General features: G+C 38.1%; 1 protein-coding gene across 1 annotated transcript in view; it reads left to right on the top strand.

The window, feature by feature from the left end:
* The first annotated feature begins 277 nt into the window (after positions 1–277).
* LOC127669728 (zinc finger protein 431-like) overlaps positions 278–15986 on the top strand; it is a 36018-nt gene continuing 20309 nt past the window's right edge. The window contains exons 1-4 of the mRNA XM_052163919.1: positions 278–379; positions 9374–9500; positions 9711–9771; positions 10822–11675. Of these exons, the coding sequence (XP_052019879.1) occupies positions 377–379; positions 9374–9500; positions 9711–9771; positions 10822–11675 (1045 nt within the window). The 5' untranslated portion in view covers positions 278–376. The remainder of the gene's footprint in view (positions 380–9373; positions 9501–9710; positions 9772–10821; positions 11676–15986) is intronic.

Here is a 15986-nt window from a genome sequence, read left to right as displayed (position 1 = left end):
AAGCTCACTGCCCAGTTTGTCTGTCTGTCACCGGCCCCACCCCCTCGTGCAGCCCCGCCCCCAGCCCCCTGTACAGGAAGACCGTGGGTCTCTACCCTGCGCCCACAGCAGGAGACAGGCAGGCGATGGGCAGGCAGGAGAGCGGTCCCACACTGATGACGTCATAGCCCCGCCCCCAAGGCCCTGATTCACCAGGAAGTTCCCGCAGCTGCTGAGCAGCACAGGGAGAAGCCGCTCATGCAGGAGGACTTCCTGCCCTTCCTGTGGCTGGGGAAATTCATCCTTGCTGTGCAGCTTGAATGATTCTCCATGTCCTGCTCTGAGCTCTGCTGTTGGCTGCTGTGAGGGGACCTCAGGGAAGCTGTGACATCGCGACATGGTGAGCACAGGATCACTGCCCACCATGGGTAGGGACAGGCGGCTGAGCAGTGGGTGGGGTGGGGGGTCCTCTCTGTGGCTGGATGGGAAACATCAGCCAGATGTGAACACCTGTGAGGTCCCTTGAGCTGCTCCTCACTTGTCACATCAGCCAGTGGCCTCTGAGTGACCTCACTATCATGGCTGATTCTGAATCTGCCCAAAACATTCAGACCAGTGGCTTTCTTGTAGGAACATGTGTGGTTTCTGTGACTCTGCAGCACGTGTGCAAACCCTTTTGTGTTTTATAACATTCATTAAAAAGACAGGTATAAATCAAACAGCTCTGCTTGAACATGTGACTTGTTTTTTTTCTCTAGTTTTGTTATTTTTTTTTCTATTGTAGTTTGTTTATTGTTTTACTTTAGAAGCTCAGTGTTTATATTATTATGTGGCAAAGGGACTTTTCCCCAAAGTATTTTGTATATTGGATGCTTCTTTTAAATTAACAGTCACGTTCTTTAGTTTGGGAATGTTTTCATTTAGTGTTAATTGGAAATATTTTCTTGTGCTTTTTACTGATTGATAGTCATCACCCCCACCCTCACCCTCAACTTTGCCCTTGCCCTTGCCCTCTTTTTCTTCTTGTTTTCTTGTTGCTGTTGTTGTTGTTGTTGTTGTTGTTGTTCTTCTTCTTCTTCTTCTTCTTCTTCTTCTTCTTCTTCTTCTTCTTCTTCCTCCTCCTCCTCCACCTCTTCCTCCTCCTCCTCTTACTTCCTCCTCTCCCTTCTTCTCCTTCTTCTCCTTTTTATTTTTTTCTCTTCCTCCAATCATTTGTGGTTTTGCCTTATCATATGTTACAGAACTCTTGGCTATTTAGTGCCTGGAGAGTTTTAGAATTCAATTTTTGTTTTTACCAATTTATCGCTTTTTTGTGATTCATATTTTGGTTGTTGTTATTGTTGTTGTTGTTGTTTTGGATTTGTTGGCTTTTTTTCTTTCAAGATAGGGTTTCTCTGTGTAGCCCTGGCTGTCCTGGAACTCACTCTGTAGAGCAGGCTGGACTCTAACTCAGCAATCTGCTTCCCTCTGCCTCCCAGAGTGCTGGGATTACAGATGTGCACCACCACTGCCTGCTTGCTATTCATTTTTAATTCTTGTGATTCTCTCTTCCATTTGTTGTTCTTTGGATGATCCTTGCCTCAATATTTGTCAGTGGATAGGCAATTTCAATGTCCTGCTCTTAGTGACTTAGGAAATGCTTAAGCCATTAGCTACCTCAATCAACTGCTGCTGTTTCCCATCTGTGCGTTATATACCTGTAAAACCTTCTATATTTGTACTCTGTCTCTATTTTCTGCACATGCACTCTCTCTATTCTCTTTCTCTTCCTTCATTGCTTGTTCCCTGCTCCCCATCTGTCTGCCTGACTTCAGGTTTTCCTGTGTAACTCTATCCTATCCTCAGGTTCTCATTCCTCTCCCTTCCCCCATAGAACCTCTTTTGCATTAGATCTCTTGCATGTTTTAGTTTCTCAGGACCTGCTGTGAAATCATAGCTTGTCTTTCTTGGTGAAATATTTTCCTGACTGTTATTTATTATATTCCTATGTTTGTGTCTAGACATCTGGGTTTGTGGTGATAATGGGTCTAGGAATTAGTTTCTGGGTTTGTCTTTTTTGGGTGTGAGCTTTATTCCTGGTTTAGAGTTTGCCCTCTGGATTTTCATAGGATGTTGTTTAAATGTTGTCTCTTTACTGACCTGTTTGGAGGGTGTTCTCAAGAGGGAATGCAGGCTAATTTTGAGAGCTAGGAGAGGAGCTGGGCAGGAAGAGATCATCTTAGCAATCCACAAGGACACATAGGAGAGAAGTGAAGCTGCCAACATTTCAACATTTCAGAGCTACAGTTATCTGGAGATGCCTCAGTTGAGGGTGTGCCCTCATCAGAATTTCTGGTTGCTATGTCTGGGTGAGATAGTGTGGATGATTGATGTGGGAAGGGTCTTCCACTGAGGGTGACAATATTCATAATCAAGTGGGCCTGGGATGCATGAGAGAGCTACCTGTGCCTGGGACACTGACCAAGCAGGGCAGCAAGCCAGGAGACGATGCTTGTCCATGCTTTTATCTTCAGTTTGTAGCTTCAGTTTCTACTCTAAGCTCCCAAAGTGATGAATTGTGCTCTGACAGAACCATTCACAACAACAGTTCATTAAAAGAGATGCTTCTGCTCAAAAGATTCCATCATGGCTGCAGAGTAGCAAGCTAGAACAACAACAATAACAAAAACAAATGGTATCAATAGTTGATTTTGCGGCCGAACAGAATTTATTCTTTTTGGCAGGACTGTGGAATATATCAGAAATTGAGGTGATGAAAGTCATAGAAAGCTGTCCATGGAGCTTAATCAGTTGTTCTCATAGGACTTGCAAGATTGGAGTTTTGACAGTATGCAGCCAGAGGAAACTGAGATCATAGCATTTTAGAAGAAAAAAGAAACTGTGAATTTTACTGAGAGGTCATTTGTGTGATATTTTGGCCAAAAATCTTTTCTCCTTGTCTTATACCTGAAATATAGAGTTGGGTATATTTTAAAAATAATGGGCTGATTTCTAAATTTTCATTCTATTTATATGTAATTGTTTACTTTCCCCACTTATTTATTTATTATTTATTTATTTAATTTACATTCTACTTTCTCCCAACTCTCCATCCCCCTTGTACAGTACACCATCCCTGACTCCTTTTATCTCTCAAAGAAGCACAGGGACCACTGTAGTATCAAAAAAAAAAAAACATGGCATTTCAAGTCTCTGCATGGCTAAGCATATCTCTTTTACTGAATTTAGACAAGGCAGCCAAGTAAGAAGAACCTTTTTCTGGCTGTTTTTTTTTTTTTTTCATGTCAGCTTGACACAGGCTAGAGTTATCACAGAGAAAGGAGCTCTAGAGTTGGGGAAGTGCTTCCATGAGAAACAGCTTTGGATATTTTCTAAATTAGTGATCATGGGGAGAAGGCCCCTGTGGGTGGTGCCATCCTTGGACTGGTATTCTTAGTTTTTATAAGAGAGCAGTCTGAGCAAGCCAGGGGAAGCAATCCAGTAAGAGACATCCCTCCATGGCCTCTGCATCAGCTCCTGCTTCCTGACCTGCTTGAGTTCCAGTCCTGACTTCCTTTTGTGATGATCAGCAGCATGGAAGTGTAAGCTGAATAAACCCTTTCCTCCCCAACTTGCTTTTTGTTCAAGATGTTTGTGCAGGAATAGAACCTTGACTAAGACATGGTGTAATGAAAATGAGTAGCAGTTGAGTTTTACCAGTATGAGAGGCCAGGAAAGGTCAGTTGAGAGGTGAAGACACAGGGGCAGTTGAAGAATCAGGACTGACCAGACTTTGAAATGAAACTGGGTCTTGCAAAGTTTGGTGTGTGTGTGTGTGTGTTTTGCAGGGACATGCTTATCCTGATCTGATTACCCATTTTTTTCTATTACCTCATCGTGGAGTTTCACAATTCTTTTCTTCTGAGTGTATTCTTCCTTTCCATCCCATAATTGCTTTGGGTGAAACTTGGAAACACAGTTTTGCCATTGGGAAGGCAGTGGTGAAACTTACTGGATCTTTGAAGAGTTTCATTTATTTTTTTTTTTTTAAAAAAATACAAAACAAAACAAAACTAGAATTGCCCATCTGTTGAGTCTGGAATTCAAAACAGTGAAAAAAAAGTCTATCAGGACTTTATCACCATTACTATTATTATCTTGAATGTTCAAGACCTTTTTCTTTCTTTATTTTTCTGTGTAGACCTAGTTGTTCTGGAACTTGCTCATTAGGCCAGGCTGGCCTCGAACTCACAAGAGATCTGCCTGTCTCTGCCCCACAAGTGCTGGGAATAAAGGTGTGTACCACCACTGCTTGGCTGTCCAGGTTCTTTTGAAATATGGGAGGACATAGACTCACAGTGAGAGCCACCTGAGACCTGAGACCACATGGCAACTGCTAAGTGGAAAACCTGTTCATGCTGTCCTACTGTTTAGTTGAAGAAATAGGAATACCAGACTGGATTAGAAGCGTGGTAACTTCAGCAGCCAAGCCATTAGCTCAGTTGTGAAACATTTGGCCCATATTCTTTTGACTCTGTTTTGAAGTTATCACTGTAAGGCTGTAAGGCTGGCCAGTGTTATTTAATATTCCTTCTGAGAAAGGAATCCAACGCCTGAGTCCAGAGGTTGCTGCATTGAAGTAACTTGGTGTAATTTCTAATTGTTGCCTGCAAATTCGTTCCTAAACTGAAGTTCTTTGAGTAGCACACATGTAGTGTGGATGCTTATTAACTTGAGTGTTTTGAGACAGGATCCTGCTGTTTAGTCGAGGGCTGCCCTAGAATTCACTATGTCTTCTAGGTTGGCTGGAGCTCACTGCAGTCTCCTGGTTTACAAATGCCCAGTGATGTGTGTGTGGTGGTGGCAGTGTATGCATGCCTCACCTGTCTAGGCTGATACTTTTAAAGACGCTCTTCAGAACCTGGGAAGGGATGAGGTGTGTTCTGACCTCAGAGTAGGTAATAAATTGATCAATGAGTACTAACTAATAAAAAGGTCATTTTACTGCCATTCTTTAATAAACTTAAGATAGGTGCACTTTGTTGGTGAGCTTGGGAAAACTGATGTTGTGAGTTATATTTACTCTTCTGTTGTATGTGAACTGGGCCCCATAATAATGTAAAGAACGTTCTCATCTGGGAATTCTAGGTTCGTGGATAATTCACTTTCCACTTTCATTGGGGGCAAGAAAGAAGATTTTGCTATTATGAAAACAAGGACTAGGAAGGGAGATGATTGAAAATATAGAAGCTGTTTTCACAAAGCACAACAAACAAATTCTTTGACTTAATCCTGAGACTGACCCTAACCCTGACATTTCTTCTTTGTCTAATAGCGATACTATTGATTCAGTGGGAGTGGGACCATCAAGAATAATGGTGGCCAACTTTACCCTAAACCTGAGACTAAGTCTGAGACTTATCCTAAATCTCTAATCCTATCTTAACCTCTTAATTTCTTAAACATCCTAACCCTAACAACCCTTGTACCTTAACCCTAACCTTACCTTTCTAATCCGCAACCATAACTAACCCTGGTTACTCTGGGGGGTGTTTCTTAATTATATCTTTTAAATTGAGAAACCCTTTCTTGCTCTTGATCTTCAGAGATGTTCAGATCCACTTTTGATCGAGGATATAGATGCTTTTTCAACCTATATATGGAAAGGTCATTTTTGTTTTTTGTATTTGTACTACTTTTTTTTACAAAACAAAGGTGATTAGTTGGACTTTTTTTTATTTTACAACTCTCATAGGAAGTAACTATTTCTTAAGTATCCTGTCTAAGATCCTGCAATATGAAATTAACCAGTCCTTGATTTATTTATGCTGGTGTCTGGGCAGCTGCTTTTGTGGTGATTATTGGTCTAGGTAAGGTTTCTCAGTTTTTCTTGTTTGTGTGGATGCTTATTCCTGTTTTACATTTTTCTGTCTAGATTTTCATAGTGTTGGCAGAGTGTGGCCTCTTTTATTGACCTTTTTGTTATGTTCAAGAGAGATTGCTGGTTAATGTTGAAAGCTAGGAGAGGAGGTGGGCAGGAAGAGATAATCTTGTCAATCCATAAGGACACATAGTCAGGAGAGAGGTGAAACTGCCAACATTTCAAACTTTCAGAGCTACAGTCTTCTGAAGGAGCCTCAGTTGAGGGTGTGCCCTCATCAGAATGACTGGTTGCTATGTCTGTGTGAGACAGTGTACATGATTGATGTGGGAATTGTCTTCCACTGAGGGTGACAATATTCATAAGCAAGTGGGCCTGGGCTGGATGAGAAAGCTGAGACATCTATTCAGCCCCTTAGGCTTCCTTCTTGTTTAGCTTTTTCAGGTCCAAGAAATATCATGCATATATCCTGTACTTTATGGTTATTATACATTTGTAAGTGAGTACATACATGCTTGTCCTTTTGGGTCTGGGATAGTTCACTTAAGATGATAGTATCTAGTTGTATCCATTTGCCTGCAAGATTCATAAAGTTCTTGCTTTAACTAGCTGAATAGAATTCCATTTTGTATATGAACCACATATTCTGTATCCAAATTTTGGTTGGCGGCCTTATTGATTTTTTTCAGTTTCCAGCTGTTATACGTAAAACAGATATGAACTTAGTGGAACACATGCTCTAGTGGGTAGATGTCCTACGAACATGTCCTAAGTGTAACATGTCCTCCTGCCAAATCTTAAATTCATGGAAGGAGTAGGCAATGTGTTTCCTAGTCCCAAGAAGGAACTTTAAATAAAACCTGCTGCAAATATGGACCAAGGAACGCAGAGTCCATCACCTTAGAATCCAAACTTAAGAGGATCTTTCATATGGTGTGGCTTCTGAAAACTGATAGATGATAAATTCGAGTTCCTGGATTCTTCCTGTATGGTTTCAGTTTGGCACGATTCCAGCCATCTTTTGGCAGAGTCAGAGACATGGGAAGACTCCATGAGAGTTCATTGCAGTGAAATTATGAGGATGATTCTTGAGTTGCATTTTGCGACCACAGCTTGTTGAGATAACTAAGGCATTGGTAAATCTGCCATGGAGAGATGTATACAAGGAGAGGATGTACCAAAGCTGTTACAAGAGGTGACCTTCAAGATTTTGCCTTGTGTGTCAGAAGAGACTTTAGACGTTTAAACAGTGTAGGAGTTCCTGCAGACTGTTAGGATCCCTGAAGAAAGATTGAATGCATTTACATCACAGGATGAACATTTGCCTATAGGGTCAAGGGTCAGCATGCAGTTGATTGAAACAAAAAGCTTCGCTGGGCGGTGGTGGCACATGCCTGCAATCCCCGCACTCTGGGAGGCAGAGGCAGGCAGATTTCTGAGTTCAAGGCCAGCCTTGTCTACAGAGCGAGTTCCAGGACAGAAAGGGCTATACAAAGAAACCCTGTCTCAAAAAACAAATCCAAGAAAATAAACAAACAAACAAACAAAAAAACAAAAAACAAAAAGCTTCTAGATGGGATGATGAATTTTGCAGATTGTTTGTCCTGTCTGGCTTTCTTTATGGAGTTTGGGGAAGATCATGTAGGAGGAGCCTTTCCAGATACCTTAGAGGATAGTGTTTATAGAATGAAAAAATTTATTTTTTATCTTTTTTTTTGTTTTTCCAGTTATTTATATATTCATTGTCACCCTTATCACTATGCCTCTTATATGTCTCTTGCTATGGCAAAGCCTCTCTACCAGTCTCCTCTGTTTTTATTTGAGAGGTTTTGGGGCCCCCATGTAACCCTCAAATCGGTACATCAAGTCCCTTGTGAGTTAAGTACATCCTGTTTCCCTGAGGTCAGACATGGCAGCCCAGTTAAGGAAATAGATAGCCCCCTGCAGGTATAGGGAAATCCACTGCTACGGTTGTTAGACGACCTTCTGATCCTCTGAGATGCACATCTGCTATACATGTGCCAGGGGCCTTAGTCCATCCTGTGTATGCTATTTGGTTTGTGGCTTAGTCTCTGAGTGTCCCCAGGGGTGAGTCTTACTTGAGTCTCTTGGTTTTCCTGTGGAGTTCCTATCCTCCTCAGGGATTTCAGTCATTCCACAAACTCTACCATAATAGTCCCCAAGGTCCCTGCAAGATTTGACTCTGGATCTGTGCAGCTTTTTCAGTCATCTGGTGGGTGGATCCTCTCAATAGACAATTAATCAAGGCTTCAGTGTGGGAGCATAACAGAGTGTCATTAATAATGTCATGGATTGGTGCTTGTCCATAGGATGGCACTCTCAAGTGGGGCAAATTTTCATTGGTCATGCCCTCAGTCTCTGCTCCAGATTTTACCCCGCATTTCTTTTAGAGGGGAAACATTGTGTCCTTGGTGTGTTCTGTGTTGTGGTTGAAACTGACCCTTCAACTTTCTTTTCATGCTCCCATATATTTACGATAATCTCTTTCCTTAAATCATATAAAATACAACGGATACATTTGCTAATCAGTGATAATCTATTTTACAAGTCTAGTTGTTTTATATTTTTATATTTATTTTATTTTTTGCTTTTCTTTTCCAAAACAAATTTTGCTGTGTAGCTTTGTCTGTCCTTAAAGTAGTAGAGAAACCACAAAAGACACATGTCTTGTATTTGTAAATATAAACATACTTTTGTGTGGTTTTTCTTTTTTTGTTGTTTGTTTTGTTTTGTTTTTGGATTTGGTTTTTTCGAGACAGGGTTTCTCTGTATAGCCCTGGCTGTCCTGGAACTCACGTTGTAGACCAGGCTGGCCTCGAACTCAGAAATCTGCCTGCCTCTGCCTCCCAGAGTGCTGGGATTACAGGTGTGTGCCACCACCGCCCGGCTCCGTGTTTTTTCATCCATATCTTTAGTATTGAAATTTGGCCAAATGTTATAGATTAAACCTCATATTTCTACCAGATGAATACAGATGTGCTGTGAATTTATCATTCTTTGTAGGAACTTTCATAATGAACTTTGAGTTCAGTATCATTTTTCCCATGGTTGTTTTTTGTAGGGATTGAGTGTCTTAAAATATACATTTTAGTCTCCTAGAACACATTACAAAGGCCATGCCAGTGTCTAGGTAAATGACATACACCTGCCTGTGCCTCTGTGATTAAAGACATGAGAAAATACACCCAGCTTGCCTATCATGTTTGTAGGTAGTAATTGTTCATACAATTTTTCAGATGTGTGCTCGGTATTGTGGATCTGTTTCCTCTGCATCTCCCTCTCAATTCACATTTCTTTGGCAAGGCTGTATCCTATTCAAATTGTTCAAAAGTGACAGAGGTGTATCTTATAATTAAAGCTCCTTCTAAAATGACACAGTAATTATAAATTCTGAGTTAGAAAATAAACAGAGCAAGCACGAGAATTATGTGAATATATATTTGAGAAAGCATATATTTATTTTCCGGTGATGTTAGTATCATGCTTTGTGTTGTACATGTATGGGATATTTAGGATGCAGTGACTTTTGATGATGTGCATGTGAAATTCACTGAGGAAGAGTGGAATTTGCTGGATCCTTCCCAGAAGAGTCTCTACAAAAATGTGATGTTTGAAACCTACCTGAACCTCAAAGCTGTAGGTAAGACTGTTATTTTTTTTTTCAGAAGGAAAAAATATTTTTTGGTTATTGATGATCTTCTATTATTTTAACTGTATGAACATTGAGCTGAATAATCCAGTTTTACTGAAATTTCACTGAACCTGTCACAGTACAGTTAAAATTCACAGTATCTTTAATTTTGCCTATTTTCTAATAGTATATCATTCATTTTCTTGTACTGTGTTTTAGGCTATAATTGGGAAGACCATCATCTTGAAGAACATTGTCAAAGTAGTAGAAAACATGAAAGGTAATTTTCATGTGCAAGCTTATACAAAATTGTCTCTGAGGAAATTTTAATATCTTATGGAATCTCCAGTTAAAAGCAAAATAACAGTACTTTAAGTGTAGCTATGATTATAATATTCTTACAAAACCATGTACCTCAAGATCCAATATCTGGTTTGTGTATCCATTTGATAAATAGCTCCATTAGAGCTATGCTGTGGACCTGACATTCTGTATAGCCTCAAAGTATTTAGAAATTGCATAATGAATAATGATAAATCTATATCCAAAACATTCTAATAAGCAGTTAGTCCATAGAAAGTTTGGTGATACTCATATTCTTGTAGTAATATGGTTAAGTTTGGTGAGAGAGCATTTTATGAGTATCAAGAATGTTGTTGTGGAGAAACATTAGACTATATTGCACATGGTATGAGAAACAGAAATTCAGACAGTGTGAATACAATGTGTAAAACTTTCATTTATCATTCTTTTTTATTAGGTATATCGTGTATCACAATGGATAAAAATGATGTGAGCTCAGGCATATTGAAAGAGGAAACATAAAATTTTTTGTTCTAAAACAAGAAGATACATAGTATTCTGACTTTGATAGAAATTAGGAATGTGAAGGATATTTGCAATTAGTTGGTTTTCTAGTTTTACAGGGAACCTCCCAAAACTCATAGTATAGAAAATCTTTATGGGTATTAAGAATTTGAAAATTCTTCTGTGTGTCCTTGTTAACAGTCAAAAGTGTTGTAATTCATACGAGAGGAGAAATTATGAATACAATCAGTGTTATAAAGATCAGAGTTGTTCTTTTTTCAGATAGCTAAAATATATCATATAAAAAGACGGTGTTATAAATATGAGCCTTGTAATAACCATCACAGGGGTCTTGAACTACTCATGATGAGGGAGAACACCATGAACATATAAATTACTAAAACCTTAAGATCTGCTGCTTCTTTACCATTAGAGAAATTGTAAACTTAATTCATATTGATTACATGATTGATCAGAGTTATGAATTTGGTAAAGATTTCACATGTGCTAATTATCATTGCAGGCATGTAAGAAGATATACTGGAGTGAAACTCTATGAGTGTAATATATGTGGTAAAGCTTTTACAAGATGCAGTAATCTCCAATATCATAAAAGAACACATTCTGGAGAGAAACCTGATGAATGTAATCAATGTGGTAAAGCCTTTGCAAGATCCAGTCATCTCCAATATCATAAAACAGCACCTACTGGAGAGAAACCTTATGAATGTAATCAATGTGGTAAAGTCTTTGCAGCTCACAGTTATCTACAAAGACATAAAAGATCACATACAGGAGAGAAACCTTATGAGTGCCATCAATGTGGTAAAGCCTTTGCACAGCACAGTCATCTCCAAAATCATAAAAGAACACATACTGGAGAGAAACCTTATGAATGTAATCAATGTGGTAAAGCCGTTGCCTATCACAGTAATCTCAAATATCATAAAAGAACACATACTGGAGAGAAACCATATGAATGTAATCAATGTGGTAAAGCCTTTGCACAGCACAATGATCTCCAAAGACATAAAAGAACACATACTGGAGAGAAACCTTATGAGTGCCATCAATGTGGTAAAGCCTTTGCACAGCACAGTCGTCTCCAATCTCATAAAAGAACACATACTGGAGAGAAACCTTATGAATGTAATCAATGTGGTAAAGCCTTTGCCTATCACAGTGATCTCAAATATCATAAAAGAATACATACTGGAGAGAAACCATATGAATGTAATCAATGTGGTAAAGCCTTTGCACATCGCAGTAATCTCCAATATCATAAAAGAACACATACTGGAGAGAAACCTTATGAGTGCAATCAATGTGGTAAAGCCTTTGCACAGCGTAGTCATCTCCAGTATCATAAAAGAACACATACCGGAGAGAAACCTTATGAATGTAATCAATGTGGTAAAGCTTTACAAGACCCAGTCATCGCCAGTATCATAAAAGAACACACACCGGACAGAAAACTTATTAATGTAATCAATGTGGTAAAGTGTTTTCACCAGGGATAAGTCTCCAAATTCTGTGTGCTGGAGAGAAACATAATGAATATGATCATGAATTAAGTGGGAATTAGGAGGGTATCATAGTAGGATATGATAGACATGGGTACTTGGGATTATTTCCACTCTGGAGGTTTTTTTTTTTTTTTTTTTTTTTTTTTTTTTTTTTTTTATGCTTTTGCAAAGAAGTTTGCTACCCTTGTCTGAAGAGTTTCCTTGAGGTTAAGGTAAAGCTGTTTACGCTACTTGTATTGACAAAGTAAGTCACGAAAATCACTGCAGAGAATTTGGCCTGAAAGTTTTTAACAAGCATAGAAACTAAGAAAGGAAAAATTAAAAAAAAGAAAGGTTCAGAATACAAGGCATCATCAGGAAGTTGAATGGCGTTTAATCTTGTGATCAAGGTTATTCAATGGCATTAAAGGAATGGTTACATTAGGACAAGATTACATTCAGGTAAACATGGATTTGCAGTTTTATGAAAGAGAACTGTATCATGTTAGGAATTTTTATTACCTGGTTATTGTTTTGATGTAGACATATGAAGATACAAGTATGTGTCAAATTGCTAAGGGATATATTTGGATTCTGGGTTCTGAATTTAAAATATAAACAGAAAGGCTTCGTTCATGTCATTGTGTTACATGCTTTTTAACCCACCATTCATGAGACAGAGTCATGCAGATCTTTGAGATCAAGGTAGATCTCTAAGCAAGTTCCAGGAAAGCCAAGATCAGGCAGTGATATATTTGAAATATTGAAAGCTGCTGACAATGGAATGGAAGGAGCCGTATTCCAGCCCCAGTAAGCAGCAGAACTCAGCAGCTCGGTCTTAAATGGTAGGAATAGAAGGAACTACTGAGGCCATTGATGCTGGCTAGCTAGTAATTAGAGGTGATGAAGAAGAAATCAGCATCACTGTGGTGAAAACTGACTAGTATTTTATGAGTGACACAAAGGTGTGTTCTAGAGCTCACCAAGGTTGGACCTAATGGTGCAGCTGGGCTTGGTCATGCGTAAGAATAACCCAGGTGGTACTGACTTCGAATTCATGAAGTTGTCATGCAGAACAGCTGAGGCTTGGCACCATTGAGCAAGCATAAGGGAGGCTATGCGTCAAGACTAGTTCCAGTAGAAGAACCCAGCATCTTGAAGATGGAAGTACCATGTGATGAACAGCAAGAACAACAGGAGCAGTAGAATAGAGTCAACCAGAGCTTAAAGTGATACTGAGGGAAGAGCTGAAAAAGTGACCGAATCTCTTTGGAGGAGCAGAGAAGATCATGTGTGGATCCAGGACATTGAAATAAGAACCTGTGAAATTGAAGTTATCTTAGAGACCCCAAGTTTTTGAGATGTTAGAACTGTGTGATACCTGCTCAGGAATTGAATAAAACCAGTCAAAGGGAACAAATTGTGCTTCAGTGAACAAAGCAGAAAGGAGTTGGAGATCTGAAGAACACTTTGACATCAGACATGGAGATGCAGAGTTTGGAGATTGTTTTGCTGGCTTTGGTCTTCCTTTGGTCCAGTATTTCCTCATGATTACCTTTACAAATAATAAAGTATATCCTGTGAATTTCAAGGTATATGATGTACTTTATTGTTTCCAAAAATATAGTGGATTACTCTTGCATGATAGGATTAATCACAGAAGAGTCTTTGACGTTTGGATTTTTAACATTTTTGAGACTTTGATAGATGATGGTGCCTTTTGACATTGGAGATCAGGGATTTTGCAATATGCTTTCTTTAAGTATGGTCACCATACACTCTTGTGTTTGAACAATCATGTGGTGTCATGCAGTGAAATGTGGTAGTTATGATTTATGTCCTAGAGGGAGAAGCACTAATAGCAGGTGTGTTTTTTCAGAAAGTTTAACAGTGTTGGGGTAGGCTTTGGGGATCCTCCCAGTGCTGAAGAAACCCTCCTTTTAGCACCCTGGAAGATGTCTCTTCCTAACTTTCTTTGGATCAAGATGCAGAACTCTCATATCCTTCTCCAGTATTAGGTTTGCCTGTATGCGTACCATGTTTCCTCCTATGAGGAAAATGTTCTAAACTTCTGAAACTGAAAGACGGCCCAAATTAAATGTTTGCTTTTATAAATGTTGCATTGATCATTTCATCTGTTCTTAGTAATTGAAAATATAATTTAAAAATAAAGTGAGCAAATTTAGGTTGATGGAGCTTCTGCACAATTCTATAGTCTTCTTCATCATGTAAGAGTTAGTACTGAAGATAACCTTTGTGAATATATTTGGTATGGTGAAGGCTTTGCAAAAATCTATAGTCTTTATCATTATAAAATTACGCATGCTGGAGGAAATTATATGAAATATAGCAATGTGGGAAAGCATTTAGGTTGTGTGTCCACTGAAATCCATCACAACTCAACTATCAGAAGAATGGAAATGATATTAAATTATTGTAATCAAGTCAGTACTGATAAATCTGGGCGAGAAAAATACACTCCCATGCTTATCTGAAATATTCTACTCCTATCCACACAGAGTCTGAAAGTTATATAGCTTCAATTCTTGAAATCCAGAAATACCAGTGACAAGTTATACCTACATTTCCCCTCAATCACTACATTTTTCTATTCTTAATGTATTTCAACTGATACAGAATATAGATGTTATGTTATCACCTATCATAATCATATGTTCTTTTGTGGATAGGAACAGGCATTATATATTGAGGAATAAAACAAGAGTAATGGAAATTATGGTTAGGAATAGTTGTTATGTTTTGGGGGAAAAAACATGAATAATGAAAGCTACATAGATATTGTTAAGTACTGAGGTCAACTATCACCTGGCACTTAAATTTAGTTTGAACTTACATTTAAGTGAATGTTGTTAACAAAAAAGGCAGTCCTTAGGACAAATTTCTTTTTGCTTGTTCCCAACATTTATATATTATAGTCATACATATACATACATATACATATATATACACGCATACATATATATGTAAGTCATTATATATATATATATATATATATATATATATATATAATATACATCATATCAAATGTACAACAGAACACATCTTACAAATGCAATAAATGTGATAAGACAGTTTCACAACACATTTATCTATAAATATATAAACGAACCCATCCTGGAGAGAAACATTGTGCATAAGCAATGTGTTAAAGCCTCTGCTTGTAACAGTAGTCTTAGAAAAAGACTATGAAAACGTCATAAGAAAAAGTCATAATTCTCATAAACCCCATAAACATAGATGATTGGTTAATGTTTTGCACTTTCTTGTGTCCTTATACAAGAGGAAACTCTTTGGTATGCAATCAATCTACTAAAACCCTTACATATTACAATAGTCTTTTAAAACAATCAAGAATACCAAATGTAATCTGTGACTACAAAGAAATTGGCAAAATCTGAAGCAACACACTTACATTGTTTCACTCAAGATTATTTATTTTTGTTAAAAAAAAAAAAAAAAACTTTGACAAGCGTCAAGATTCAATTTAGACTTTATGAAGTCCCTCAATTTTATTTGCACTTGTAAGCATGTATTGAGAAAAGACACATAAAGGCAACATAAGGAATCCTTTTTATATTTCCCAGTTCCCTTAAGTTACATGAAGGAACTTTTGCAAGTGTAAAAAAACTATGGCTGTGTATTAGTGCCTTTTATGTAGTAATGATAAAATATAATGTCTAAGGCCACTTCTAAAATAAGTTTAATTTGTTTTATTATTCCAGAGCGATATGGGTTGACCATGAAAGTGGAAACACAGCAAGTGTCTCACAAGTGGGAGAATTAGCCTGAGGCAGAGAGACTTTTCAATTTGCTTATCCTATGCAAGTCTTCACCTAATTGTTCATCCCTGGACCGTATACACACAACCAACAGACATGCACTCAGCATATTGTATTCTTCTATTTGTACATACTTTCTAAAACTTTCTAAAGCATATTGTATTCTTATATTTGTACATACTTAAAATGATTAACTTGGTAGATGTAGTGAAGGCAATGAGAGAGCAAAGAAATAACAAAATATACTTTAATTAAAAGGTCAAATAATTTTTCAATAAAAGTGCAGGTAGCAGCAGAATGCTAGTGAAGAGCATTGTGAACTAAAAGAAAATATGTTTCATTTCTAGAACAACTTGGTAGGTGATCCACTCCTGTAAATACAG

This window comes from Apodemus sylvaticus, chromosome 19 (assembly GCF_947179515.1).
Source record: "Apodemus sylvaticus chromosome 19, mApoSyl1.1, whole genome shotgun sequence".
NCBI lineage: Eukaryota > Metazoa > Chordata > Mammalia > Rodentia > Muridae > Apodemus > Apodemus sylvaticus.
The sequence above is the reverse complement of the archived record's forward strand: the minus strand, read 5'-3'. Positions and strand labels throughout refer to the sequence as shown.